Source organism: Branchiostoma belcheri, unplaced genomic scaffold (assembly GCF_001625305.1).
Source record: "Branchiostoma belcheri isolate BF01 breed outbred unplaced genomic scaffold, Haploidv18h27 scaffold25, whole genome shotgun sequence".
NCBI lineage: Eukaryota > Metazoa > Chordata > Leptocardii > Amphioxiformes > Branchiostomatidae > Branchiostoma > Branchiostoma belcheri.
This window is the reverse complement of record NW_017803854.1, coordinates 232957-259959: the sequence shown is the minus strand read 5'-3', so window position 1 is coordinate 259959 and position 27003 is coordinate 232957. Positions and strand designations below refer to the sequence as shown.

The following is a 27003-nucleotide window of genomic DNA, read 5'->3' as shown; positions in this document are numbered from 1 at the left end:
ATCTCATACCTCCATGAAATATGATCTTGATATGTAAATGTAAATTTCTTCTTTAATTGTGCAAATGACCTCTGCATTAACATGATATATGCATCGTGATGCATGTTAACTTTTGATTAACTTACAGATGTCCCAAGTATGACATTCTCATCATTCACCATTACGAAGTCATAGAATTTTCGCATTAATTATGCAAATTAGGTCATCATTTGCATAATTAGTATCTGTTAAAGTTCCGCCTGCCATAGGTTACATACATTACATGTATGTAAGTAGTATAATGTAAAACACTAATTATAAAATTTCCTCATTAATTATGCAAATAAAGTCCTCATTTGCATAATTTGCATTTAATTATGTACATCTCTCTCTCTCAGCTACCTAAACACCAAAATTAATGAAAATATGTTTTTCCTGTCTGGACTTATTGGCTTTTAAACATTTCGCCAGAAATTTAAAGTGCCCTGCAGTTCCAGAACAAGCCGCTAGGGGGCTCATATGACTTCTTCCCAAGCACGAGAGCTACCTTCCATCAAAATTTCATGACCCTAGCATGTCCAGATCGCGAGATATCAAAACCGGAAGTTGCGCTGCAGTACCAAGGGAAGCCACTAGGGGGACCAAAATCTACTCATTTCTAGTTTTCGTCACACCCTACCAACACACCAAGTATGAAACCAATCCATCCAGGCGTTCTTGAGTTATCTTGTTGACCAACAGACAGACAGACAGACAGACAGACGGACAGATAAACGCAACTGAAAATATAACCTCCATGACACATTTCATGGAGGTAATAAAATAAAATAAAGAGGTTGTTATAAAATAGACAATAGATCCACGAACCTGTACGTTTCCCTGCGCGCATGTGTACCATCCAACGTAGTTCAAGTGTCGCAAACGCAGCCGATGGCCTCTCCGACTCTTTAAGCAGAGGTTTGGATTTATTATTGGTGTGTTTTAGGCTTTTTTATTGTGATTTATTTTTTGCACTGTTTTTGCACGCTAACCTAACCCAGCTTTTAATAGATTATCCCCGACCAGGGTCGAGTCACTGTCGGCAGTTGGGTTAGCGTAAGAAAAAACAGTGCAAAAAAAAGCCCGATAAAAAAAGCCTAAAATACGACAAACATTAGCCAAAATCCAAACCTCTGCTTGGAGAGTACACTGTAGGAGTCTCTATTATCATATTCATCATGCGAAATAGTCCGCCCGCACTCCCAGACAATAATGAGACCTCCCCACCTGTTGATATGCTTTGTATAACACTTTGTATAAATATTTAACACTTGAACTGTTTAGGGGCAGAGTGCTCGACTCGGAACCCAGAGGTCCCGGTTTCGAGTCCTGACATGCCACCGGTCTTGCGCCCTTGGGAAAGGCACTTTACACGACTTTCCTCACTTCGCTCAGGTGAAAATGAGTATTGTATTGTCCCTGTGCTGGTGGCGGCATTAATATAAGTTGAAAAAAAAATTGAGTGTGCCGTCACCACGTCCTGAGATTACATGTTGGAATATTAAAAAAAAAAATTCAGACGTGTCTGAGGCAATTCGGCACGTCTGCCATGTTGATGTTGAATAAAAGATGTGATTCCCACGCACCACGCACAGCCACAGGCGAGACAAATAAAGCCATGGCGACTACAACAAACGTCTAGTACTTCGGCGGCCCCATAGTGTAGTGGTGAACACGTTGGACTTTGAATCCAAAGACCCGAGTTCGAACCTCGGTGGGACCTCATCAAGTTATCATTTTTCACAAAAATTAAATAAAAAAAAGAAAAATGTAGAAAAAAAACCAGCGCCTAAAGATAAAAATGCCTGAGCTCGAAGGACTTTGAATCCAAAGACCCGAGTTCGAACCTCGGTGGGACCTCATGAAGTTATCATTTTTCGCAAAACAAACAAAAAGCATGAAAATTAAAAATGTTGAAACTTTTTTTAGCGTATCAAGATCAAAATGCCTGATGATGATGTGGCATTTCTTGGACATTGAACCCACAGAACCGAGTTCGAAACTCGGTGGGACCTCATTAAGTTATTATTTTTCACAAAAAGCACAAAAAAAAAAAGATGAAAAATGTTGAAAAAAATGCCAGCGCCTAAAGATAAAACTGCCTGAACACGATGGACTTTGAATCCAAAGACCCGAGTTCGAACCTTTTTGTTTGTTTGTTTCGCATAACCGGTAAACCGCCTTCAGGCGTAACACACCAGTTTTGTACATGTGCGCACATGTACAAGCTGCGTAAGACCGGACTGTAAGTTTTGAACCACTCACACCGGGAAGATCCCCTACTCTTTTCGATAAGTGCGGTGGGTTCTTTAACGTGCATGGGGTGTGGCTCTCCCAAACACGGGACCTCCATTTAACGTCCTATCCGAGGGACGTCCCTAACCGAAGCTAGGTACTCATTTTCACCTGAGTGAAGTGAGGAAAGTCGTGTAAAGTGCCTTTCCCAAGGGCACAAGATCGGTGACATGGGCAGGGTTCGAACCCACAACCTCTGGGGTGTGAGCCGAACGCGCTACCGACTGCGCCACACGACCCCTCCCACCACACGAACCTTGATGGGACCTCATCAAGTTATCTACCACCCCCCCCCCCAAAAAAAAAAAACATGAAAAATGTTGAAAAAAATACTAGCGACATCAGATCAAAACGCCTGATTTGATATGGCATTTCTAATGTAGTGGTGATCACGTTGGACTTTGAATCCACAGACCCGAGTTGGAACCTCGGTGGGACCTCAAGAACTTATTATTTTTCACAGAAACAAACAAAAAGATGAAAAATGTTGACAAAATAACAGCGGCAAAGACCAAAACGCCTGATTTTAACTGGTGGGCCATTTTTAAGCGATTGCGTAAAAAACATTAAAAATGTTAAAAGCATACCAGCGACACAAGATCAAAATGTCTGATGTTGATATTGCATTTCTTAATGTTGACCTGTCTATCCCTGAAAAGACTCTTGTGACAGTTTTGCCCAATTCCAAGCCTGGACCCAACTCCTGACCCAATTCCAGTAGCCTGGTTATCAGACCTATTACAGCTCCCGGGTCATACAGCCTCTCCGCAAATTGGAGAGGATGTAGGACTCGGGAGCTATAATAGGTCTGATAACCAGGCTACAATTCTAGACCCAATTCTGGCTACCTTTAATTAAGAGACTCATAAAGTAACGGACATCAGAAATGTCCAAAAAGAACGGACATGAACCATATATCAGCTCCCACTCTTACGTGTGTAATTTGTACCATTTATGCGTGAAAAATTTTGTATAGATTTATCAGGACTTTAAATCTATATCTTTGTTATATATTTTGTCTGACTCTGACCTCTTCCCTCATGACCACAAAAAGCGGCATGAGGCCGATTTGAGCTTCTCATGGACAAAGAATGACCCAAACATGGTTTTTGGGGATTATGAAGAAGTGTAGAAGAGCGTGTACAAGAAATGTTCCATATATGTAAGACAAAAAAGGACAATATCTCAGGAGCCTCAGACTCATTTATTCCAGGTCGTTGGCACTATTGCTATATTCGGTGACATCCGATCTCTATAGAACATATTACTCAGCCAACTTTTAAATAGACAAGGTCGCAGAACACGAAACTGCTTGCGTCATAGAATGACGTACGTCCCGCTCTGATGACGTACAAGCACACATTCGATCGAACGCATCGAACGCACATGGAAATGACGTTCAGAACGCGTTCGAATTTGACGGATATGACGTAGTTAAACCGTGACGCAGGCAGTCTGGTGATCTTTGAACTCATCTATTGATGACCACTTCCGGTCTGGACTTGCTTGGACGGCCTTCAAGGTGCGTCCTCCTCCTCGTTGTCGATATTCTGTAAAAGAAATAATAAAAAAAAAAGAAACTTAGCAATTAGCAGTTCATTGCGAACTGGTCTATGATATCCATCCATCCATACATACATACATAGTTTTATTACATACATACATCCATACATCCATACATGCATACATAGTTTTATTACATACATACATACATACATACATACATAGTTTTATTACATACAACCAACCAACAAACAAACAAACAAACAACCAAACTAGCCAACCAACCAATAAACCAACTAACCAACAAACCAACCAACAAACTAACAGACAAACAAACGCATAACGTTAAAAGATATGTGTCACCTAATAATCAGTCCTTGCGCCTGCATTTCTCACTAACTACGTAGCATTCCACTCCTTAGATCATTAGTAAGATAATGTCAAGTCTTACCTCCTCCATCCTCTTAAAGAGGCCCCTGGCCCGCTTGAACCACTCGTCCTTGGAGATCTTCCCGTCATCTGTAAGATCAGAACAAAGTAGGAATAGAAGTATTAAAGCAAGGTTAGCACGAAAGTTCTTCTGAGTGACAATTAAACAGTTCTCCAACTCAACGAAATTTGGCTTACGGGATTTCTACGTCCCTGAATAGTTTTATCAGATTGGTAAAAATCTGAGTAAAAAGAAATTCTTTTTACACAACCAAGTCTTTTATTCAGCCGACGTTTCGGTGACCGTCTGTCACCTTCCTCATCAGGGCTGGTTCACATCGCACTGCAGCACAGGTGTCGCTGCTATAGATGCATTCCTAAATGTACAATACATGTGCGAAACGTCGGCTGAATAAAAGACTTGGTTGTGTAAAAAGAGTCTCTTTACTCAGGGAGTTCTACTTGTCTACAACACTTGGGTGAGGTAGATGATGAAGATCGAGAGATTCAGTAGAAAATTCTGGAGAGTTAAAGTTTTTTTTAGTAGGAGAGCACTATTCTTACTATATAATAACAAGACTTAATTGTAGTTAAGTGCAAGTGTAGTTGAACTGCACATGAAGAAGGCCAACAGTTCAAGAAAACATACCGAATACCGAATCAAAATATGTAACGTTACCGGCTATAATGTATGAAGTATAACACTTAAGCAGCAAGTCTATCGCAGTCTATGGGTGAAAAATTAAGATAACGAAGATGATATTTACCGTCTTTGTCCACCTTGTCGAAAAAACTGTTGAACTGTTTTTCTCCGATGCCAACTTCGTCTCCTTCTCCAACCAGCTTTAAATTAAAGTAAAATAAAACAAGTAATAATTGTCAGTCAGGATATAAAGAAACTTTTAAACAGAAAGAAATGACAAGTTGCAGTGCTGTGCTCGTTGCGTTACCCTCTTTAGTGCGCGCGGGCAAATTTAAAAAAATCCGGCTAAAAATAAAAATGCTACTAAACCACAGGAATACAAAACTGGTATTGTGAATTTGCGGCAGTACTTAGCGACGTATACGACAAGCCGGTACATGCTGGCTTTTGGCGGAATTTATGAATCGGCACTGTACGCATGTACTTGAGTTCTTGAGTCTTGGAGCTTCGGTAGCCTGGGTGCCCGGCTTCGTATTGTCGCTATTACCATGGACTACCAAGGCCAGAGCCTCGGTGGGCGTGATTTTTGTTGGAACAGGCGAAAATCAATGCGCGCGCGGATGTCATCCATAAAATTAACTCAGTGCGGCCTTAACGACGTCACGTACCACGAGGTTGATGGCTTCATAGAACTCCTGCTTCTCCAGAAAGCCGCTCCCGTCCGTGTCCAGCTTGTCCCACGCCTGGTCTATGGCCGTCTTCATGTCATCCTGACAACAACAAAAAAACAACAAATAACGTCTTCATGTCATCCTGACAACAACACAACAATAAAGTCTTCATGTCATCCTGACAACAACCAAACAACAATAAAGTCTTCATGTCATCCTGACAACAACCAAACAACAATAAAGTCTTCATGTCATCCTGACAACAACCAAACAACAATAAAGTCTTCATGTCATCCTGACAACAACAAAATAACAACAACAAACAACGTCTTCATGTCATCCTGACAACAACAACAACAACGACAACAATAACGTCTTCATGTCATCCTGACAACAACAACAACGACAACAATAACGTCTTCGTGTCATCCTGACAACAACAACCAAACAACAATAACAACAAATAACGTCTTCGTGTCATCCTGACAACAACAACAACAAATAATGTTTAGGCCTAGTCTATAATCGTCTTCATGTAATCCTGACAACAACAAAACAACAACAACAAATAACGTCTTCGTGTCATCCTGACAACAACCAAACAACAATAACAACAAATAACGTCTTCATGTCATCCTGACAACAACAACAACGACAACAATAACGTCTTCGTGTCATCCTAACAACAACAACCAAACAACAATAACAACAAATAACGTCTTCATGTCATCCTGACAACAACCAAACAACAAATGACGTCTTCATATCATCCTGACAACAACAAAACAACAATAAAGTCTTCATGCCATCCTGACAACAACCAAACAACAATAACAACAAATAACGTCTTCATGTCATCCTGACAACAACAACGACAACAATAACGTCTTCGTGTCATCCTGACAACAAGAACCAAATAACAACAACAACAATAACAACAACAAATAACGTCTTCGTGTCATCCTGACAACAACCAAACAACAACAATAATAACAACAAATAACGTCCAGGCCTGGTCTATAGCCGTCTTCATGTCATCCTGACAACAACCAAACAACAATAAAGTCTTCATGTCATCCTGACAACAACCAAACAACAATAACAACAAATAACGTCCAGGCCTGGTCCATGGCCGTCTTTATGTCATCCTAACAACAACCAAACGACAACAACAATAAAGTCTTGACATGTCATCCTGACAACAACCAAACAACAATAAAGTCTTCATGTCATCCTGACAACAACGACAATAATAACATCTCTTCATGTCATCCTGACAACACAACAAAAACGACAATAACAACAACTGACGGTCAGGCCTGGTCTATAGCCGTCTTCATGTCATCCTGACAACAACCAAACAACAAGAAATATCTGATGATATTCTGACGTTTTTAAAATCATAGTCAGTTGCTTGAGTAACTGAATATCGAGTTGCTTGAGTAACTGCTTTTTGGCGCATCGTATTACCTGGATGTCTAACCTTCACCGACGTAAAAAAAAATAAATGAATAATTTAATCAACCCCGTAAACAAAATAACATTAAAATTCAGATTTACCTGCATACTAACTGGCAGCTTCCAGGTTCAACCATCCAAGATGGTGGACATTAGTGACGTCATAGTCACATGATTGCAAAAAAAATAGATCTTACCTCTCCCTTCATGAGACCCTGTAGGGCGAGTTTTATCTTTGCTTTGGGAACCGTCCTGGTCCTTTTCTTTTCTTCGCCTGACATGTCGGAGCCTTTTTTTTCTTCAAGCTACCTGTATTCCATGTCGAAATATCGGTAAGGTGGACAAGGTAACGTCTGCATAATAACTCCAAGCGTTGTCTACTTCGTGAAACATGGGCCCATTGTATTTTTAAAAAATTACGAGATCTAATGATAACTGTCAGTTTAACCGTTCTTTTCTCAGCTGTTTTAATACAACAACAATTTCTTTCCACTGCAGTTGGTTATTACAGTGTTACCCAAGTGAAGACAACGATATTTTCTGAACCTGCAAGAGAGGACCTGTGTAACATGTGGTGCCAAGTCTCGCACGAAAATCCAGGGGGCGTGTTCTTTAAAAGCCCGACTAGCTAATCTCCAAGCAGATCCCTCTCGGTGGCAAAAAGACAGTATCAAATTGGCCAGGCAGTATCCATTAGCCAGAGAAGCTCTGCGGCCACCGACGGTTGGTGGGGGTCAGGACAAGAAAAAAACGGCCATATATAAAAAGGTAACGATCATTCCCCCCACAACCTCTGCTTTAAAAGCCCGACTAGCCCCTCAGGCTCATCCATGCCAGGGACAGTGCATTGTTCTTGATCATACGCGTAGTGCCACGCATACTCTCCAAGCAGAGATTTGGCTTATTTACTGGCGTGTTTTAGGCCTATCTTAAGGCTCTCTTCCTTGTATTTTTATTTACAACATTCTAGGGGTGGCCAGCAGTAACTGTCCGGCAATATTTGGATACTGTTCTGCAAATCTGATACTGCCTTTGCAGCCACCAATACATCTGCTTGGAGATTACCATATGCATCTGCACAGCATAATAGGCTGTTCCAAGAAGCCTGTGCTGTCCGGTGTACACTCTACAGTTCAAACCCGAACTACTGTACATTGGGAGAGATTTACTTCACTTTTTTCCTGTGATTCAAACACATTATCACCCTAGCTGCCCGTCGCATAGATGCACGATCATTTTTAAGGGAATTAAACAATAGTTTTGGTAAAGCCCAGCGCCCAGATCCCGACGAACAAATACACCCAATTCTAGCCCGAAACTAGTTATGCCAAAACATGAACTGGGCCTAGAATTACTACTCTCTACCAGGCTAACTACTGTGGCTATATATAGAATATTTGCCAGGGGAGTTTGGCCGCCTTGTAGGTTTAACTGGCCGCGCATTTGGGAGGGAAAGAAACTACCTCCCCGCGGCCGGACTCCCTTGGCCAATTTTACTCTTTCTTGCCAAATTCTGCGATCCGTATTCCCGTAGAAAGGCCTGGTGGAGGCTATAGAATTACCACCGAAAGTCGCCGCAGTTTCAAGTAAACACACAAGAGAAAAACGGAGGAAAAGGAAAGAAGGCAGTACCCACCTGTAGTCTTCTGAAGTCTCTCTGGAACTGTGGGGACAACAAGTAGCTCGCTCACACTATACCTCAGGCGTCTCAACTGCCAATCAGATCACCCCATGTCATCGACGTCATACACCAAGCAATTAAAGGCAAAACTGGAAATACAAGCATGTATTCTGAAGAAGGCAATCTGTATGATATTGATGCATACTATCCCACGTTTACTTAGCACATTTGAATCAGCATTTCATAAGTTAGGAGTTTAAAACTGCAGAAACAAGCCCAAGCCAAGATCCTTTTTTTCCCCAGAGCCCTTTATTTTCTGGGTGGTACCCAAAAAAACCAATCCAAGTCCTTGCAGTAACCGTTTTTCGGAAGAATTTAGGGTATTTTTGCTCCTTGAATGTCGGTATACATTGGGGCACTGTTGTTTTAGCTTTGTATGTGACTAGAATATCGACTTTGAAAAATCGGGTTTTCAAGCCGAAAAATTGCATTGGATGCCTTTAAGCCTTATATGCCAGGTACATGTATGCAAAAACACCTGGTCTCTACCTGGCCTCGGGGAGTAGAAATAGGCCAAATAGATAAAGTAACATGCCAGAGTGGGCAAACTGTACTCCTTAATGCATTAGCAGACTAACTCCCCTGACATGTTGTCTATTTGGCCAATTTGTACTCTTTCCAGCTGCCTTCGAGTTTGAGGCTTAAAAACAATACAAATCTAGTCGCAGATGCTAGTAGCGTAACAAGAATTCAGAGAATACTGTGCAAAAATTTCACCCAGACTGCCTACCTGTTATTACCAGCCAAATGGGAGGTTTAAAGCTCTTATCACATATTCAAATCAATAATTTGGCTATATCTACAGATTATTACTATATTTTCGTTGGCACAAACGTACGTTTGTAGCTTCCATCATTATTAATAAAGTTTCATCATTAAATCAAAACTGAAGTTTTATGTTGTTAGGAATTGCCAAAGTTCTGTATTTAAAAAAAAATAAATAAATAAATAAAAAGGGCAATTAAAACTTGATGATGTCATGCATGTGGTACCAAAATTTATTTTGGGAACCTTATGTTGCTAGGTACCAATATTCAGTACAATCCCAGTTCTCTCTCATTCCTTTACCAGTAAAACAGTACAAACTCAAATCACCAAATTAGCCGCTCCAGAGACCTTAACCCAGCCAAGGTAGTTTGAAGAATAACAAGTATAGAATTATGAAAGGTTGATACATATAAGTCTGTTTTATTTCATTTTCTCACTTTTCTTACAGAGTGCAGGAGGCATTGTTGGTAAAGATCTTGCAAAAAAATTGAGATCAAAAGTCCTACAACCATTGGGAGTGAAAAACCACTGTGTCGGTGTGTACTAAAATATACAGAAGGAATTCCATTAACTCTTGGATAACATCCTCTGGACACTGAGAGCTACATCAAATTGCTTCAAAATCATCAAATATAAAGTTTTACGTCAGGTTTCTATGTGTTGAAAAGTTGCCAGAGAACTGTACCCCTTTTTTTTCTATCATACATTTTATCAAAACATGTCAATCTTGAAGTGTACGTAACAGCTACAAACATAATTCCACCAGGTCACATACATGTATATATCCTTAGGAATAGCCAATGACAATTGTATCCTATGTTCAGTGTTAGTGTTACATTCTCCCATAAGATGACAAGTTAAATGAAGTATCCGTAATCTATCAGGCTTCGGGAGGTGGCTGGAAAGAGTAGAAATTGGCCAAATAGAGAGAGATAACATGCCAGGGGAGCTGGTCCGCTAGAGAGTACGTTTTGCCGCACCCGAGAGCAGCAAACTGTTCTCTCCAGCAGACCAACTCCCCTGGCATGTTATCTCTCTATATTTGGCTGATTTCTACTCTTTCCATCCTCCTCCCAAAGCCTGATAGAGGCTATGTTTCTGTGTTAGTGTTACGTTCTCCCATATGATGACATGTTGAATGAGGTGTCCTGTCTGGTATGCCGGGCTGCCTTCTGTAGTGCCGACTGGACCATGTCTCGTGACACCCTCTCCACGTTCCGATGGTACACGGACAACTTCTCGGACAGATCCAGGTGTAACTGAAATGCAGTCAAACATTAGACAAAGTTAACGATTGCAAAGCAAATGGTACATTATGTGATTACCTTCAAATGTGCCAAAAAAAAAACGGCCAGGCGTTTCAGTTCCATGTGTATCTGAACAGTAGTCAAAATACTAGTAATCAACTCAAAATTACTCAAGTCATGACGTACTATTGTATGTTGGAAGCCCTACCTGTACAATTTAAAAGTTATAGTTAACTTTAATCTGTTATTTTCATTTTTCAAAGCTGCTTATATATAAGAATAAAAACAAGTTGATTTGCACCTTGGCATAGCTGTGGTTCCCCTCTGCTGTCCTGAGTGTGTACAGAAGGTGGTCGATGGCTGTGTACGGTAACCACACACTGGGCGACGTCGCATGAAGGGCACTCTGCAACAGCAGTACAGAAGATATAATTGAGAACAATTATTTAAAAAGTCAAAACTGAATATGATCCATGATGTAAAAGTGTGATTTGAAACTTAAAGATAACAATGGAATGCAATTTGTTCGCAGTACTACATAGAGATTTTGGGGCAATTGAAGCGATTGCATCAATTTGCATGGAGTGCACTCCAAAATATCAGCAAGGAAGACGAACAAATGTTAAATGTTAAACCTTGAGCCTCCTAAGGGAACTGTTGGCACCAAATTTGTACTGGTTATGAGGTTAGGCAGCAGAGAGATGGTTAACAGTCAATACTTTAGTTCTAAGACATAATTCATAATAACACAATTCATTATGATAGAATTCGGCTGAACAACAATTTCAATCAGTATCCTACTCTATGTATGGGTCAGAGTTGACAGGTCATGACCCCTCACCTTTAACCCGAAGTACTCGGTGCCCTTCCCCAGCACGGCATCGATGTACTCCCCCACAAGGTGACACGCCTCCTCCAGCAGGTCAAAGTTCAAGTACAGTCTCAGCAGCTCAGAGGCATTCTTTTCCTGCAACAATCACAAAATTCAAGACATTCCTTAATTCTTAACATTTAAGCTTGTTTTGTCGGTGAAGATTAGATATCCAGGTAATAAAATATGCCAAAAAACTCAAGCAACTGGATAGGATTTTGGAAACAGTCAGACATTTCAGTGACCATCCACTACCTTTGGTCAGTAACACTGGAGAGTTGTCAGAAAAGCAGGTGGTTTATAAACACGAACTATTGATTGATTATGCAAATCAGTAAAGACAAATTTTTTGAAAGACTAACTTTTTCTTTTTCTTTCAGGTCATCCTCAACTGAGATGAAGTAGATGCTTATTAATTTTTAAGTAGGTACGTACATTGTACCTTCAATATGGCTCGCATAACGTTAGCCCAGCACTGGTAATGCTGAGGTCACATTTCGAAACCGGGGCCCGACCGGGCAGTCTTATAGAATGAAAAGTATGATATAAAAGACAACAAAGCACAGAAAAGTTTTTGATGATAAGGCCACACCAATTTAATTTCTTGGTTAACGGATTTTTCTAGAAAAATCATGGAGCGGGCGGGCGAAAAAAAAATAAAAATAAAAACAGGCCTAGGCATCCTATTATGGTCCAAAATGGTACGAAGGAGCCATGAAGTCAACACACCAGGCTGGTTCAAAATTTAAACAATGAATTTTGAACTTTTATTGATACCATTGCATTGGAAGATGGAATAACTGTAACAACTAGGATGAAAAGGACTGTTTTCAACTGTTCATGGCAAAATATGAGCATTTTACAGTTGATTCTGAATTTTTATTTTTATTTGCAAATCAGAAAAAAATGAAGCGGCGAATCCGTTAACCAAGAAATTAAATTGGTGTGGCCTAATCATGGGCACTCTATCTATATACTCTTCATATGAATTGTTAGATTTTCGTTCATACAAACAGCCCGACCGGGCCCTGGTTTGGAAATGTGACCTCAGCATAAGGGCTCTTTGGGTTCTTTTTTTTAAACTTAAAGGTCACTGATGTTACAGAAGAACAGATCCTCCTCAATTGTAATTTTGAAGGTCGCAAAAGCTTTTGAAACTATTAATTGCTAAAAGTAAAGGTAACCAACGTCAACAGAATATGTCTTGACCTTGTTAAAGTTAGAAATCACAAGGTTAAGGGTCACGGAACACTCCAGAAGTACTGACCTTGTACGCCCTGACCAGCCAGGTGGGGAGGGGGGCGCCCAGGGACAGCAGTTTGTTGGCCACACTCTTGTGGTAACCTTTGACCCCTGTGATGTCAAACCTCTCCAGATAAGCCTGCAGTAGCTGCCAGGCCTGGTCAGCGGCACTAAAGGGAAGAAGTTAGGTATATTGTTTAACTACATGAAAGTTCATTCTGTGTTGGTATAGTTACACAATTTAGAGTTAAAACTTTTGATCCAACACAAATAAGTTCTCTCACATACATGAAGAGCTTTCGACCAATCAAGCTGGTCTTCCTCAGTAGACTGAGCCAGTGAGGTTTGTCACATGGCTTCTTTGAAGTGTGACGTAAACTCTGAGTCAAAAGTATGTATCTCGTAGACGATGTCTACCTTTGACCCAGTGTTGACGTCACACTTCAAAGAAGCCACGTGACAAGCCTCACCGGTGATCAGTTTACTGACTCAGAGTCAGAGGAAGACCAGAATCAGTGAATGAAAGCTCTATGACTGGTGTTGGATCAAAAGTTTTAGCTCTAAACAAGTTTGTTGTTTGTTTCTTGTAATGCATATTCCGTGATCGCCAGTTAAATTGTGACCAAACCAGCTTAGTACAGTAAGCTGCATAAGTGTTATATTTTCAGGCATGGCCATGATATTTGTGGGAACGAACAGTATGATATAAATGACGACAAAATCAATGATCCCAAAATGATAACAAGCATACAAAATGTAATCTGTCTATGCGTATATTCTTAGATTAAAAAGTCAATAAATTAATAAAGTTAGGGCTTACGTGATTGGCTTAGAGGTGTGTGTGAAGGGGATGTCGTTGGCTCCCAGCCAATCAAAGCCTTCCTTCTTTCCACCAACTTTGGGGATGTCTGGACCACTCAGTGTCAGTCGAACACATCTTGAAAAGTAAAACGATTGCAAAATATTGGTTACATGTTGAACAGCTTGCCGTCTCTTTACGGCTAACCATAACACAACCATGATTTGAAAGTGGCAGTATATTGCGAACAATAATTTTCTAGTCTTTGAACCTAAATACACCTAAAATGACTGGCCTTAGGCATGAGACAGGCAATTGTTCAAGTTTTCAAATTGACAGGGATGTTAAGCTGAGGTCCATTCTACATTGTATATTGTAATGTACATTTACAGAAAGTGTTAAAGGACATTGCTAGGTACAGTGAACAGTGAATCTGTAAACACTGTACATACACATAGCATCTGTCTTCTCTCTGTCACCACAAGTGGAAGAATATCTCCTCCTCTGTGAGCTAAAATGGTTCTAGATCACTTTCACTTTAACGTTCACTTGAAGCAGACTTACTTGGAGGCCAGCCCTTCAAACACAGGCACGAGTGTGAGTCTGAAGGCCTGTGACAGAGACACGGCGTTGTCAAACAGTCCTGCCTGCACCAGCAGGGCTACTGTCTCCTCAGCAGACAGGGGAGGACCTGCAGAAATAAACAACATATGAATCCCAGTTATACCATCAAGGCATTAACATGAGGGAGGGTTTCCACCACCTCAACTTACACAGAGTGAACCCACAGGACAGAGGCAGGCTACCAGCAATCATCAGCAAGCAGTTTGTAAGCATTGTCAAGTGACTACAACTACACATACATTTTGTGAATTTCACTTTTTCTCACTTCTTGGAAATGGAGAAAAGTAACAACAGATTTTTAAAACTCATTACACATTAACCAAGGCGATCCAAAATAAAAAAAAACAACTTCAGAATCTGATTAAATTTTAAACCAGGGCTTAACGACAGTCCCCTAGTCATACCTGTAGCGTGCGCAGGATCAGGGTCCCTCTGTATCAGGTGTAGTCTGGCCAGAACCACCATGTACATACCTGTAGCGTGCGCAGGATCAGGGTCCCTCTGTATCAGGTGCAGTCTGGCCAGAACCACCATGTACATACCTGTAGCGTGCGCAGGATCAGGGTCCCTCTGTATCAGGTGTAGTCTGGCCAGAACAACCATGTACTCCTTCTCCAGCTCTGACAACTCAAGGATCTCTACCTGCTTCTTCTCTGGAAAACAAAACAACAAAACAAACACTTATGGTAATGTTTGCAAAGCAAAATTTAATGCATAATGTTTAACTTAACTTGGTCTAGCCTAACATTAACTACAGTAACTCAAACGCATTCATATATAATAAGGAGATCAACCTGAGTCCTCTCTAACTTCTGTTCTGCTACATAATCATTAATGTAACCCAACACCACAGGGTGTTTGCTACAGCACCAGTTACCATGGCGACAGATGTCTGGTTCAGGTCATTGACCTTATTTGTTTGGAGAAGAAGAAGAGGAAGGAACTGAGCAAAAGCAATATGTTTTCCTTCTGCAAAGGTTAAATTCTATCATTGACATCGCAGAGAAAACAGCAGCAAAGTAAACATGACGGTTATGCACTCTCTGCTTCTGAAAATATATTTTTTCTGTGGTGCCAGGTTTCAGATGACATTCTAAATGTACATTACATTTCTCTTCACAAAATAATAAATTACAGTTGGAACCAGCACCAGTAAATACAAACTGGTATCAAGACCAGACACTGATAAAAGTGTACATTTGTTCCACTAACTGGGGCAGATCCCTACACTCATGTTACATTTCTCTTCACAGTTCACAGAATAACAGTAAGAACCAGTTCCTTACTGTCAGGCAGTCTGCGGTCCCCAGTGTAGTCTCTTTTTGGAGAAACACGCCCCTCCTCCTAAAACAGGTGGAGAAACAAACAGCATTAATATAGCCTGAATCAGGATTTTAGTGAATGGCATCTGGACAGCTACAGTAAGGGCTAGCCTAGTCACCAAGCATACACAAACCCTTAGCATACACAGACACAAGAAACTGCTTCAAAATAATGCTATGTGACAATAAAAGTTGAGGGGAAGCTATCTTAATGTTAGGACTCATTGGAGCTAATAGTATGTCAAGTATGATCTTCAACAAGGAATATTTTTGACAGTTACAACATAATATCTTTAAAGTTAGAATGGCTTATCTATCTTAAAAAAACAACAGCCCAGTTGACATTTTCATGCTACCCATTGATACATAGTAAGACTAGACCTTCTCTCCACACTGGAATGAATTGGGACTTACTCCAAATTTTCAGCTGATTCCTTCAACCTTGTCCACATAAACTTAAATTTCACGTATACAGTATCAACATGTTCAATCAGCAATAATTCCAATCAAATTAATTATTCTAATTACCGTAGCAGTCACTACCCTGACTGGTTTGACGATCCAGGCATATTTTGGGTCCACCAGTCGGAGTGTGTTGATGGCAGCCAGATAACACTTGGCCTGTTTCTGTAGACTTTTCACACCTGGGAGCTCTCTTCCTAGTCTCAGGCCATACTCGTACATCGTACTGCCAGCTGTGGAACAAACAAACAAACAAACAAACAAGGTTAGATCATCCACACTCTACACTGCTAAATAAGACTAAAAAAGGGAACTTCCATCTGATTTCTTTAAGCTTGTCCAAACCCAAGAAAACTGGTTTGGGAAGATAGAAAACAGTTACTGTACCAAACAATGCCTACACTAGTACATGTCAAGCAGATACAGATGGAGAAATTCACTCAAAAAAGAAAACATCGGCAGAATGTACTGCACTTGCACAAAACCCGTAAAATATAGCCCTTTGGCAGAATACCTCTTTTACGGTCGTAATACTAGCATATTTAAACATGACATCCCGTCATTCAGGTATTTAAAAACGACCTCCCATCCATAGTTTTCAATTGTGTTGGAAAAGATGTGAATCCAGGTTTTGCAAAGATGCAGCACGTTCTGCCGACATTCAGTTATGAACAGAGGTCGCACTGCATGGTAAAAGTGGCAAAAGACTGGTGAAGACACCATGAACCTTACCATGACAACTTGTTTATTTTTTCCACACACCCATTTCAACAAGCCAAAAATTACTTACTCAAAGACATGACACAAAGCTTGCAATAGGTAGGAAAGTTTGAAAGGTTGCTCTGACCCGTACCTTTCCTGTAGCTGCCCCTGTAGATGTGAAACGCGTACAGAAGGTCGTAGTAGTTGTGAGCTGTCAGGTCCACCGAGCGTGCACGGGACTCAATGATATATACAACCTGGCAGGGTAAACAAACAGGGAAAGTTACAAGAATCTACTTAGGCCACACCGACTTAATTTTATGGATGACATCCTCTGAAGACCCCCAAACTAGTGCGCGCGGGCGAATAAAATAAAAGTCCGGCCAAAAATAAATATGCTACTAAACCACAGGAATACAAAGCTGGTATTGTGAATTTGCGACAGTACTTAGCAACGTATACGACATGCTGGCTTTTTGCGGCATTTATGAATTGGTACTGTACTTATGTACTGAATTTTTGACTCGCGGAGCTTCGACTTCGATAGCCTGGGTGCTCGGCTCCGTTTTGTCGCTGACTACCATGGACTACCCAGGCCTAGAGCCAGGCCAGAGCCTCGGTGGAGGTGATGTTTTTTTTGTTTTTTGTTTTAGGGTGACAGGCGAAAATCAATGCGCGCGCGGATGTCATCCATAAAATTAAGTCAGTGTGGCCTTACAGTAATCTACTTATCTTATTTATTGGTAAATGCAACAATACTTCAAACTGATTTTTTTTAACCACCTGAAATCTTCAACGGTCAAGAATTTGCGCTACAAAATGAAGAAAACATTGCCATTGGGCATCGTGAAGTGTCGGCCTCAATAAATTATGTGGTCACAGTTTTGCCACTTCTAAACCCTGGTAGTGAAGTTCTTGCTACAAAATTTTGCTGTAAAGATGCCCCATTTTCCATTGGGAAATTTTTGCTGAGACATCCCTTCCGTATTTTGTATATGCCCTGAACCTAAACCTCTGGACTTTGAATCCACATCTGGACAAACATGGGTTTAGGTACTACATTGTACACAGTGCTACAACTGTTGATGACCTTACTTCATCATGTAAGCCGACATACGGGAACTCCACGAGAGTCTGTAGCTGAGACCGCTCACAAAGGACCACGATGAACTGTCTCAGGCAGTCTTTTCTCCTGCAGAAAATGTGTTAGGGTTGCAATCTTTGTGATATTCAAAGACAAATCAAACTCTACTACTGGATAAGTAATGGAGATAACTTCCGGACATCTGTCACTCTTTTTCAGCATCACTAAATGAATTGAGAGCACAAGTTGACACTAATTAGTAAATACACGGGAAGGAACTGGAAAAAAAAAACTGAAATTGACGAAGACTCGTATCACTATTATATAATGATGTAAATGAGGATAAGGTAGTTTCTATGGTAAGAAAATACCATAGGAACTGCTACTGTCCCTTGGATCTTAGTGATAATTCTTTAAGGCTAATAAATAGCAAGACTTGGGGGTAATGGTTTCTGCATTGTTTTTACTATGAACCAAATTTTCAATGTTACCAGAACCACTGTGGATGTACATATTGTGACTATGCAGAAATAAGTATTTCGAGCCGTCAATGAAATTTGGGACTACGTCCTCCCCACCTTGTATGATCAGGGTTGGCCGTCATGGCTGCGTAAGCCTCATTGTTGTGGCCCAGTTCCAGGTGGTACTTAAACACCTTTGACCACAGCATGGGCTGGAACAAAACAAATACAGGTGGGAGTTAGAGATAGCAGCAAGCAGGTAAGATAGTGGGACTGCTACAAATGTAGACAGGGCTTGAAATACTGAGTGCATGTGCACCTTAGTGCACCCAAATTTGGAGCTGTGCACCCAATTTTTTTTGTGGGTGCACCAGTGCAACCACATATTTTCATAGTTACTGTAGTATGCAGCATATTCTTAGCATCTAAGTGTCAGAAAATCATTGTTGAAGTACTTTTCTTTAGAAATGAAACCTCATTAAATTTTGCTGACATTCTACTTACTACAGTACTAACTTTGTTTTATATGGTGCACCCAAATATTTTCTTGTGCACCCAATTTTTTTTAGTTGGGAGCACCAGTGCACCTATTCTCAAAAATGTACATTTGTACTTACAATGTTGGGATCATCCGGCTGTGCCATGCCGATGGCAGAGTTGGCCAGAGAGATGACCAGTTCTGGTACCTCAAACTGTTCAAGCAACCTCAGGACCTGTCAACACACATGTAAGGTAAAACCCAAATGTCACACACTGTCAATGTGCACACAAATGATTCATATTTGTTTATTTGTTTATTTGAATTTACCATGTGTACAAGTATACAAGTGGAAGGGAGGACAAAACAGGTGCATTGACACCTTTACATATAAGGTGTATGAAGTAGTATTTTGAGGATCATTGGGAAGCAAGACCTCTGGCCAATCTTTACAAGTATGTGATACAGTAGTACAATATATACAGGATAGGCTAGTTTTCACAACCAATATCTATATCCCCTAACCTTGACCAGGTAGAGTACAGGTAGATGCTCCAGTTCCTGGTCTGTGGGCTGTAGGAGTTTGTTCAACAGGAAGTCTTCGTTCCCCACACCATGGACTCCCTGTTGGAAAATATTTCACTGGTTAACTAACTTTTTTTTATTTACATATATTTATTGAGTATTGGGCAAAAAGCACAAGTTGGATATAATATAAAGTTATATATAACACCTTCTAAAACATACAAGTGTAAAACACATTGACAAAATACATGCATAATTACAAGGTGGGTAAAACCAAAAGTAGTTGATGATCTATCAATTACGAGAATCTACTCGTACAGTAGATGAAGTTTTGGGCTGTAGGCCTCATATCAATTAGGATTTTACCATGGACAATATTGACTTAAGGAGGCCATATTATGTACTAGTACCTGTAAGAAGCAGTCCACGGCTTTGTGAGGCTCCCCACAGTTCAGGTGGGCTGCTCCCAGGAAGAACCTGCGACTGGAGGTGTTCCACACACACCAGCTGTCCAGCAGGCGCACATACTCCTGCAGGGGGAGGCATGGATCAGGGGTTTGGGGTTCTAGTCCCGCTCTGTAAGTACATGTACTCAACAATAGGTGTTCTACATGTAAGAGACTTTAGAGGAGCTGTCTACTGGAGGTGTTCCACACACACCAGCTGTCCAGCAGATGCACATACTCCTGCAGGGGGAGGAAATAATCAGGGGTTAGGGGTTCTAATCCCATTCTGTAAATACTCAACAACAGGTTTTCTACATGTAAATGTAAGAGACTTAGAGACGCTGTCTACTGGACGTGTTCCACACACACCAGCTGTCCAGCAGATGCACATACTCCTGCAGGGGGGGGGGGATGGATCAGGGGTTAGGGGTTCTAGTCCTGTTCTGTCTGTACAAGTACTCAAGAAAAGATGTTCTACATCTACATGTACACATGTAAGAGACTTAGAGGGCCTGTCTACAGGACGTGTTCCACACACACCAGCTGTCCAGCAGGCGCACATACTCCTGCAGGGGGAGGCATGGATCAGGGGTTAGGGGTTCTAATCCCGCTCTAAAGTACTCAACAACAGGTGTTCTACATCTACATGATTGTGTATTGAAACTTTAGAGGAGCTGTCTACTGGACGTGTTCCACACACACCAGCTGTCCAGCAGGCGCACATACTCCTGCAGGGGGAGGCATGGAGCAGGGGTTTGGGGTTCTAGTCCCATATAATTATACAACAATGAAATTCAATACAATGTTTGTGCATGACTGTCAGTCACTGGTTGAATAAGGTTTACTGTGAAAAACCTACATGATAGTAAATTTTTTTAGATATTTCTTAAACCTTGACTGTTTCAGCATGTTGGCAGAAGCTGCTGCACTTGCCTGAAAACCTGTTATGCACTGTGCTGTGTCAGAAAAGATGTCGTCTACAATGGGTAAAATTCTCATGCAATATTGACTAACACCCAATCAAAAATAATAAATCTGAGTTCGTTCTGCCGACGTGCTGACTTCATCTGGGCCATATGAATAATACTATGAAAGAACAACTTTTGAGACTGTTGTTTGTACCTGTAACTGCAGATACTGGCACTTGGTCATGAGGAATTCTGGGAAGAGGCTGCTGGGGCTCATGGGATACAGCAGCTGCAGTATGTAGAGCACGGCGGTCTGTAGCACCCCGGACCAGAGAGGACACGGGTCCTGGTCCAGCTCCGCACTGCCCGCCAACAGGCTCCCCAGCTGCTGACCTCCGACCCCGTGTAGGAACAGCGCCAGCAGGCTGCCCTCCGTCATCACTATGGAAACAACAGCATACAGCTGTCAATCATCAAGCTCATAATACATAGGTGAAGGTTAGACATCCAGGTGATAATGCCTTGATTCATGCCTTCAAGTACCAGAACCAAGGAGGTGTTCAAGAATTCATTCTTTCCTAGAACTAATGTGACAGTGGAACTCACTGTCACCAAGTACAGTAGGGGCATTGTCATTAGATAAATTTAAACAATGTCTAGAGTTAGATGTTCAAGGGTTAGGTGTAACAAGTCGATCGGTGTAATATAGCCAGCTGCCGCCGCGCTGCATGCCTGCGAAGCTGGTGTGTTACGCCGAAAGGCAGTTATACCGGCTATACAGATACAGAAGCTGGTGTGTTACGCCGAAAGGCAGTTACAAATGTATACCGGCTATACAGATACAGATACAGATACAGATAAGATATGCCAAAAACCAGTAACTGTTACTCAGATTGCAACTGGATATGATTTTGGAAACGGTCAGACGTTTCAGGTAGCATCCACTTAAGCTTTCGTAAGTGATACTGTAGAGCCTGCCTGCTTTTCTGACAACCCTCCAGTGACACTGACGAATGGTAGTGGATGCTATATAATTTTATAACATGACGTCACAGAAGTGGTGGACTGCTCAATCCTTGACAAAGACTGGAGTTGTACAGTAAAAAAAATTGTGATGTCTCGTGTTGAAAATTACTTTTTAAATGTGTGTCGTTATTGCGTGTTTGTTTGTTTGTTTGTTTAGGATCTCTGTGTGACTGGCTGGTACAGGACAACATAAAATTCCTGCTGAACTCCTCTTAGAGATTTCCCACTTTTTGACTGCTTACTATTTTTTGACAGTTATGTACCATGTAAATATATATCATGTATAATGTATTTGATAGAGGCATGTATAATTAAGTGAAGTTGATTAATGTGACATTTAGTGATTAAGCTGAAAATTATTGATGTACATGTATGATGCCAACACCAGGCTCATTTTTGTATTGATTAAAAAAAAAAACTTACAGTATCTGGGGAGGCCTGTGCCCAGATCTGAGATGTCCATGGTCTGTAGCTGCCTCAGGTTCATGTCTCTGTAGGACAAAACATCATCACAAATTGTAAAACCCCCAAAACTTCAACTGTAAGCCTTACATCACTTGCAATGCAAGTAGACATTTAATTTAATGCCTGCCCCCTTTCCATAACAGGTTGTGATTCATCTAAAAACTGTTATCTACTGTATGTTTAATTATTACCAATATAATTTGTCAACTGTTGGTGGAAGGTCCTGGACAAGCCATGAAGGGTTTTTACAAAATTGTATCTGCCCCCAGCATATCCTGGTTTGTTATGCTCATACTACTCTCTTTTGTTAAGTTCATGCTAATTTCACTATATGCTCATCTTACTACTCTAACTTTATATGTTATCCAGTGGAAACGTGGTCTACACAGAGATTCTCAAAATAATCTTCTAAAACTAAACAAAAAACAAAAGGTGAAAGGTTAACATGAATGTTCATCTGAGATGGTAAAATACATGAAGAAAATCAAACTGTTCTCCAAAATAATGTGGCTAATAGTCACGTGTCCACCGCACTTGCATAATAAAGCTGATGAAGCGATTAAGTCGAAAATTTCTGGTGAGTTATTTTCGTTGTTGAGTTGGAGAACAGTTTAATTTTCTTCAAGGTGAAAGGTTACTTCTACTCACAGGCTGGTGCTGGGAATGTGTGTGTAGGTAGCTGTGGAGACCCAGGTGATGACGTGATACACCTGCATCAGCTGGGCTGTCCTGGGAATGAGATCTGACTGCAGCTTGTTCAGACTGTCCTGGGACAGAGAGGCCTGCCACACAAACAAAGGAAAAAGGTCATACAACGACATGGGTAGAAGTTCACAAGTTCAAGTCACTTAATTTACAATCAAAGCACTAAAATATTGGTCAAACAACATTTTTTTATCAATATCTTTTATTACTTATAAAAGCCCTTGTCTTGCAGAGCCCATATACATGTACATATGGGGTGTGCATACAGTACCATCTACGTGTATATAGCACCCTGTATATGTACAATATGGGGATATTTCTTGTGCAACGCATCACATCACAGCAAAACGCAACAAAAGCAGAAGTAACTATGTCATCGCACCAGGCAAAAAAAGTCAAGGGTCTATGACCTGATTATGACAATCACATGAAATTATTGAAAAATTTTATGTGAAAAATTCCAGCTGGACAGGGGTTATTTTCAAAACAAGATGTCTACAACACAATGAATCTTGCAGTTTCAAAAAAAAAAGAAATTACAATTTTTGCCAAATAAGGTGAAGCTTTGACCCTTACCCTTTGCCCCATCCTTCCCATGAGGCCTTGCAGCAGCAGCAGGTCGCGGCAGATGGCGAGACGTGTGGTTGCGAGCCCCCTAGCGGACGTCTCCAGTACTGCATGTCCCGCCGCGCTGCCAAACACGTGGTTCAAACTCAGCTGTCTCAGGGGCTCCCCGGCTGGAAAAACATTTTTGTAACACTACCTTTTAGACATTCATGTAGAAATGTTCCCTTATCATTCAGCATTCATGGCATCATTGCTGTTATAGTATCCTTGGTGAATTAAGTTATGAAGCACAGTAAAATCTGTCCACAGCAACTGATGAGGGAACAGAAGACAGGCTAGGTGAACACAGGAGAGGATTCAAAATACTAGTACTTGGGTCAGGAATCAATGGGAAATACAGTCTATAGGTGGTCCTTATACATAGAGGTAGTCATTAGTATGGGTTTGACTGAACATACAATGTAAATAGCCAGGTTGTCTTTCTGTAGGGGTGGTCGCTAGTTTTGACTGTAATTCAATCCCTTTTTCCGAACAAACAAACAAACAAACAGACCCAGATCAGGCACAGCAAGGTTCTCCGGGTCTCCCCCTGTCACATCCATGGCCTGCAGTACCATGTCGATGGCCCTGGGGGCGTCGATGATCGTCTGCAGACTGGACTCCAAGGTGCTGATAACCTCAGCAGAGGACTGGTCCACATCTCTGCAACAGGAGGGGGGGAAGGGTCAGATTTTACTTAAAGACTAGGTATGGTTTCTTTTTGGTATGGGGGGATCAGGGGTTCTAGTCCCACTCTGTAAGTACTACAAAGACTAGAGAGAGAGAACCTAATCCTTTATCTGTCAGTGAAGGTTAGACATTTTTTGACATTTTATCTTGTAAATATCAACGCCATTCAGGCAACATTGTATGTCATGTTTGACTGTTATGTTTGGTATCTTAATTAAGAATTGATTGAATTGAATAGACGTTAGACATCCAGGTAATAAGATATGCCAAAAAGCAGTTACTCAAGCAACTGGATGTGATACTCTCTAGTGTCACTGACGAAAGCTAGTGGATGCTACGTAAAACGTCTGACCGTTTCCAAAATCATATCCAGTTGCTTGAGTAACTATTTTTTGGCTAATCCTTTATCTATTCAGAAAAAAAGATAACCTACCGGCCTCAGAGATGACGTTATTGACCAGTGGTTCAACAATGTTCTACGACACCCACTGCCTCTACAGCCTCAAAAATAGCCATAGGCAGGACCTTAACCTTTGCCTTGCACATCTTGTACTTCTCTCTTATATATCATACATTCATCAGAAAAACAGATAACCTACCCGGCCTCAGAGATGACGTTGTTGACGAGTGGCTCTACGATGTTCTGCGGAGTCTCCAGGTGATACAGGTCCTGCTCCACGGCTGACACCACGTCCGGGGTTAGCTGGTCCCGGATCAGCCGCAGGCAGTCACCCAACAAGACCACGTCACGACACAGCTTCTCATCTGGGGTGAGAATAAACAGCAAATAAGCGAAAAAACTAGCAACTAAATGCATGATACATATATGGGCTCCGCAGGACAAGGGTTAAGCGAAAAAGCACGCCAGGAATCAGGAACCCAGACCAGATCTCTATTGCTTGTAAAACTTCTTCCTTGGCTTTTAGACTTAAGACGTGTCAGCAAAAGAAACTTAGAAGAGTCACTGCTAAACGTTTGGAGCAACTGAGGTCACTTTCTATGGCAACAAATTGGGGACATTTTAGTGGATGTTTCTTTAAAAAGCTTGGCTGTTTTCTGATGAAAAACTCACCATAGGTCCTTGCCAACGGCCTGTCAAAGCCTTGCTAAAATTCACGCAACAAAACAATCATGAACACAAATGAGCCTTCACCAAAGGACATATGAAGATTTAAGGAAGAGAAAGATCTCCCGTGCCCTTATGCAGAGTGTAGGGTGGTTCCATTTCTGTAGCCCTTGGGCGACACACAGTTGTGCAAGGCTCTACGGCACGGCAGGGGGCTGGTCCGCTGGTAGTGCTGTGTGTTTGACCTTCCCATACGCTTTCTGATATGTGCTGAGTGCAACAATGTAAGCAGAGAAAGAAGTGTGTGCCATTTTTTAAGTCTTTGGTATGACCCGGCCAGGGTTTGGACACATACCTGTCCAACACGCCCAGTGTTCAGATTCTGCCAGAACGTGAAAGTTCCCCTACCTGCGATGTTGAGTGGAGCAGCAGACAGGTGTTGAGGCTGACAGACCCCCTGCGGAGACAGGTACAGGTGTTCCACTCCGTCACAAGGTCGTAGGAAGGACACAGCCCCCTGGGAGGAACACAAACTCATCCTTTACAAACTTACTGCAATTTTATTACAGAAAAGAATGTCAGAAAAGCAGGTTTATAAGTATGAACTATTGATTAAAGACAAATTCGTCTTTATTACTTTGCATATCAATATTAATAAAAACACTTAATATATAAAGCTGTCTTTCTGACAACTCTCCAGTGTCACTGACAATAGGTACTTGATGCTACCTGAAACGCCTGGCCATTTCCAAAACCATATCCAGTTGCTTGTGAATGAGTAAATGTTTTTTGAAACATCGGAGTTGTTGTTACCTTTTTGACCAGACAGACCATAGCCGTGGTACTGTGTACAGCACAGGTAGAACTTGTTCCAACACTGAACTCTACTGTCTACAGTAATCTATATACAGTAAGACATTGTGTGAGTATTCCTACCTTTTTAACCAGACAGACCATAGCTGTGTCCTCATCACTGTAGACACCCAGTGGTCTGGCTGCCACCTGATGGTACTGTGTACAGCACAGGTAGAACTTGTTCCAACACCACAGTCTACTGTCTCTACAGTAAGACATTGTGTGTTTTATCCTACCTTTTTGACCAGACAGACCAAAGCTGTGTCCTCATCACTATAGACACCCAGTGGTCTGGCTTGATGGTACTGTGTGCAGCACATGTAGAACTTGTTCCAACACTGCACGCTACTGGCTACAGTAAGACTGTGATTTTCCTACCTTTTTGACCAGACACACCATAGCTGTGTCCTCATCACTATAGACACCCAGTGGTCTGGCTACCACCTGATGGTACTGTGTACAGCACAGGTAAAACTTGTTCCAACTCCACAGTGTCTACAGTTACTGTAAGACATTGTGTGTTTTATCCTACCTTTTTAACCAGACAGACCATAGCAGTGTCCTCATCACTATAGACACCCAGTGGTCTGGCTGCCACCTGATGGTACTGTGTGCAGCACAGGTAGAACTTGTTCCAACACTGCAGCTGGATTTGGTAGTACTCCTCCTGTTGTACCTCGTACTCTGTCACTGCATTCTGGATCTGGGCACGGAAAAACACACATCAACCTGGGTCTGATCAAACTGTTCATTTCAGATGAAAGAGGTCTATACAGAACAAATGATGTCTGTTATCGTTTCTTCCATATCCATTGAGTATCTATTTCATAATGATAATATGTATTTTCTACATGTACATGTACCATGATCCTGTTTTGCAGCAGTCATAGCCTTTTGAGAGAGAGAGAGAGAGAGAGAGGGGGGAAAGAGGAGGAGAGAGAGAGAGAGAGGAG

At 41.4% G+C, this 27003-nt stretch overlaps 2 protein-coding genes and 1 non-coding gene across 7 annotated transcripts in view; 1 reads left to right on the top strand and 2 right to left on the bottom strand.

The window, feature by feature from the left end:
- Positions 1-1669: 1669 nt before the first annotated feature.
- Trnaq-uug lies at positions 1670-1741 on the top strand. The gene has a single exon. It is a non-coding gene; the product is annotated as a tRNA-Gln (tRNA).
- A 1757-nt stretch (positions 1742-3498) lies between these two features.
- Positions 3499-7326, bottom strand: LOC109471559. Its single transcript, XM_019770910.1, has 5 exons — positions 7215-7326; positions 5557-5658; positions 5013-5088; positions 4268-4335; positions 3499-3863 (listed from the first exon to the last, which is right to left on the bottom strand). Exons 1-5 carry the CDS (start codon positions 7296-7298, stop codon positions 3831-3833), a joined length of 363 nt encoding a protein of 120 aa, XP_019626469.1. The 5' UTR covers positions 7299-7326; the 3' UTR covers positions 3499-3830.
- A 3236-nt stretch (positions 7327-10562) lies between these two features.
- The window catches only part of LOC109471434 (nuclear pore complex protein Nup160-like), a 29824-nt gene continuing 13383 nt past the window's right edge, over positions 10563-27003 (bottom strand). For 2 of the 5 annotated variants that reach the window (XM_019770736.1, XM_019770737.1), the window contains 23 exons: positions 26583-26753; positions 25604-25712; positions 24729-24894; positions 23954-24102; positions 23410-23570; positions 22777-22910; positions 22087-22154; positions 20852-21078; positions 19694-19813; positions 19284-19382; positions 18898-18993; positions 18398-18492; positions 17831-17927; positions 16887-16992; positions 16100-16266; positions 15536-15593; positions 14654-14902; positions 14190-14316; positions 13647-13763; positions 12852-12996; positions 11555-11680; positions 11015-11119; positions 10563-10725 (listed from right to left, as the gene is read on the bottom strand). In XM_019770736.1, the coding sequence (XP_019626295.1) occupies positions 10576-10725; positions 11015-11119; positions 11555-11680; positions 12852-12996; positions 13647-13763; positions 14190-14316; positions 14654-14902; positions 15536-15593; positions 16100-16266; positions 16887-16992; positions 17831-17927; positions 18398-18492; positions 18898-18993; positions 19284-19382; positions 19694-19813; positions 20852-21078; positions 22087-22154; positions 22777-22910; positions 23410-23570; positions 23954-24102; positions 24729-24894; positions 25604-25712; positions 26583-26753 (3042 nt within the window). In that variant the 3' untranslated portion in view covers positions 10563-10575. The remainder of the gene's footprint in view (positions 10726-11014; positions 11120-11554; positions 11681-12851; positions 12997-13646; positions 13764-14189; positions 14317-14653; positions 14903-15535; positions 15594-16099; positions 16267-16886; positions 16993-17830; positions 17928-18397; positions 18493-18897; positions 18994-19283; positions 19383-19693; positions 19814-20851; positions 21079-22086; positions 22155-22776; positions 22911-23409; positions 23571-23953; positions 24103-24728; positions 24895-25603; positions 25713-26582; positions 26754-27003) is intronic. The other 3 variants (XM_019770740.1, XM_019770741.1, XM_019770739.1) reach the window with 2 other exon arrangements.

Coding starts and splice junctions, on each gene's coding strand:
- LOC109471559 (XM_019770910.1), bottom strand. CDS start 7,298: ATGTCAGGCGAAGAAAAGAAAAGGACCAGGACGGTTCCCAAAGCAAAG. Junction 5,659..7,214: donor AGGGTCTCATGAAGGGAGAG/GTAAGATCTATT, acceptor TGTTGTTGTCAG/GATGACATGAAGACGGCCAT. Junction 3,864..4,267: donor TCTTTAAGAGGATGGAGGAG/GTAAGACTTGAC, acceptor TTTCTTTTACAG/AATATCGACAACGAGGAGGA.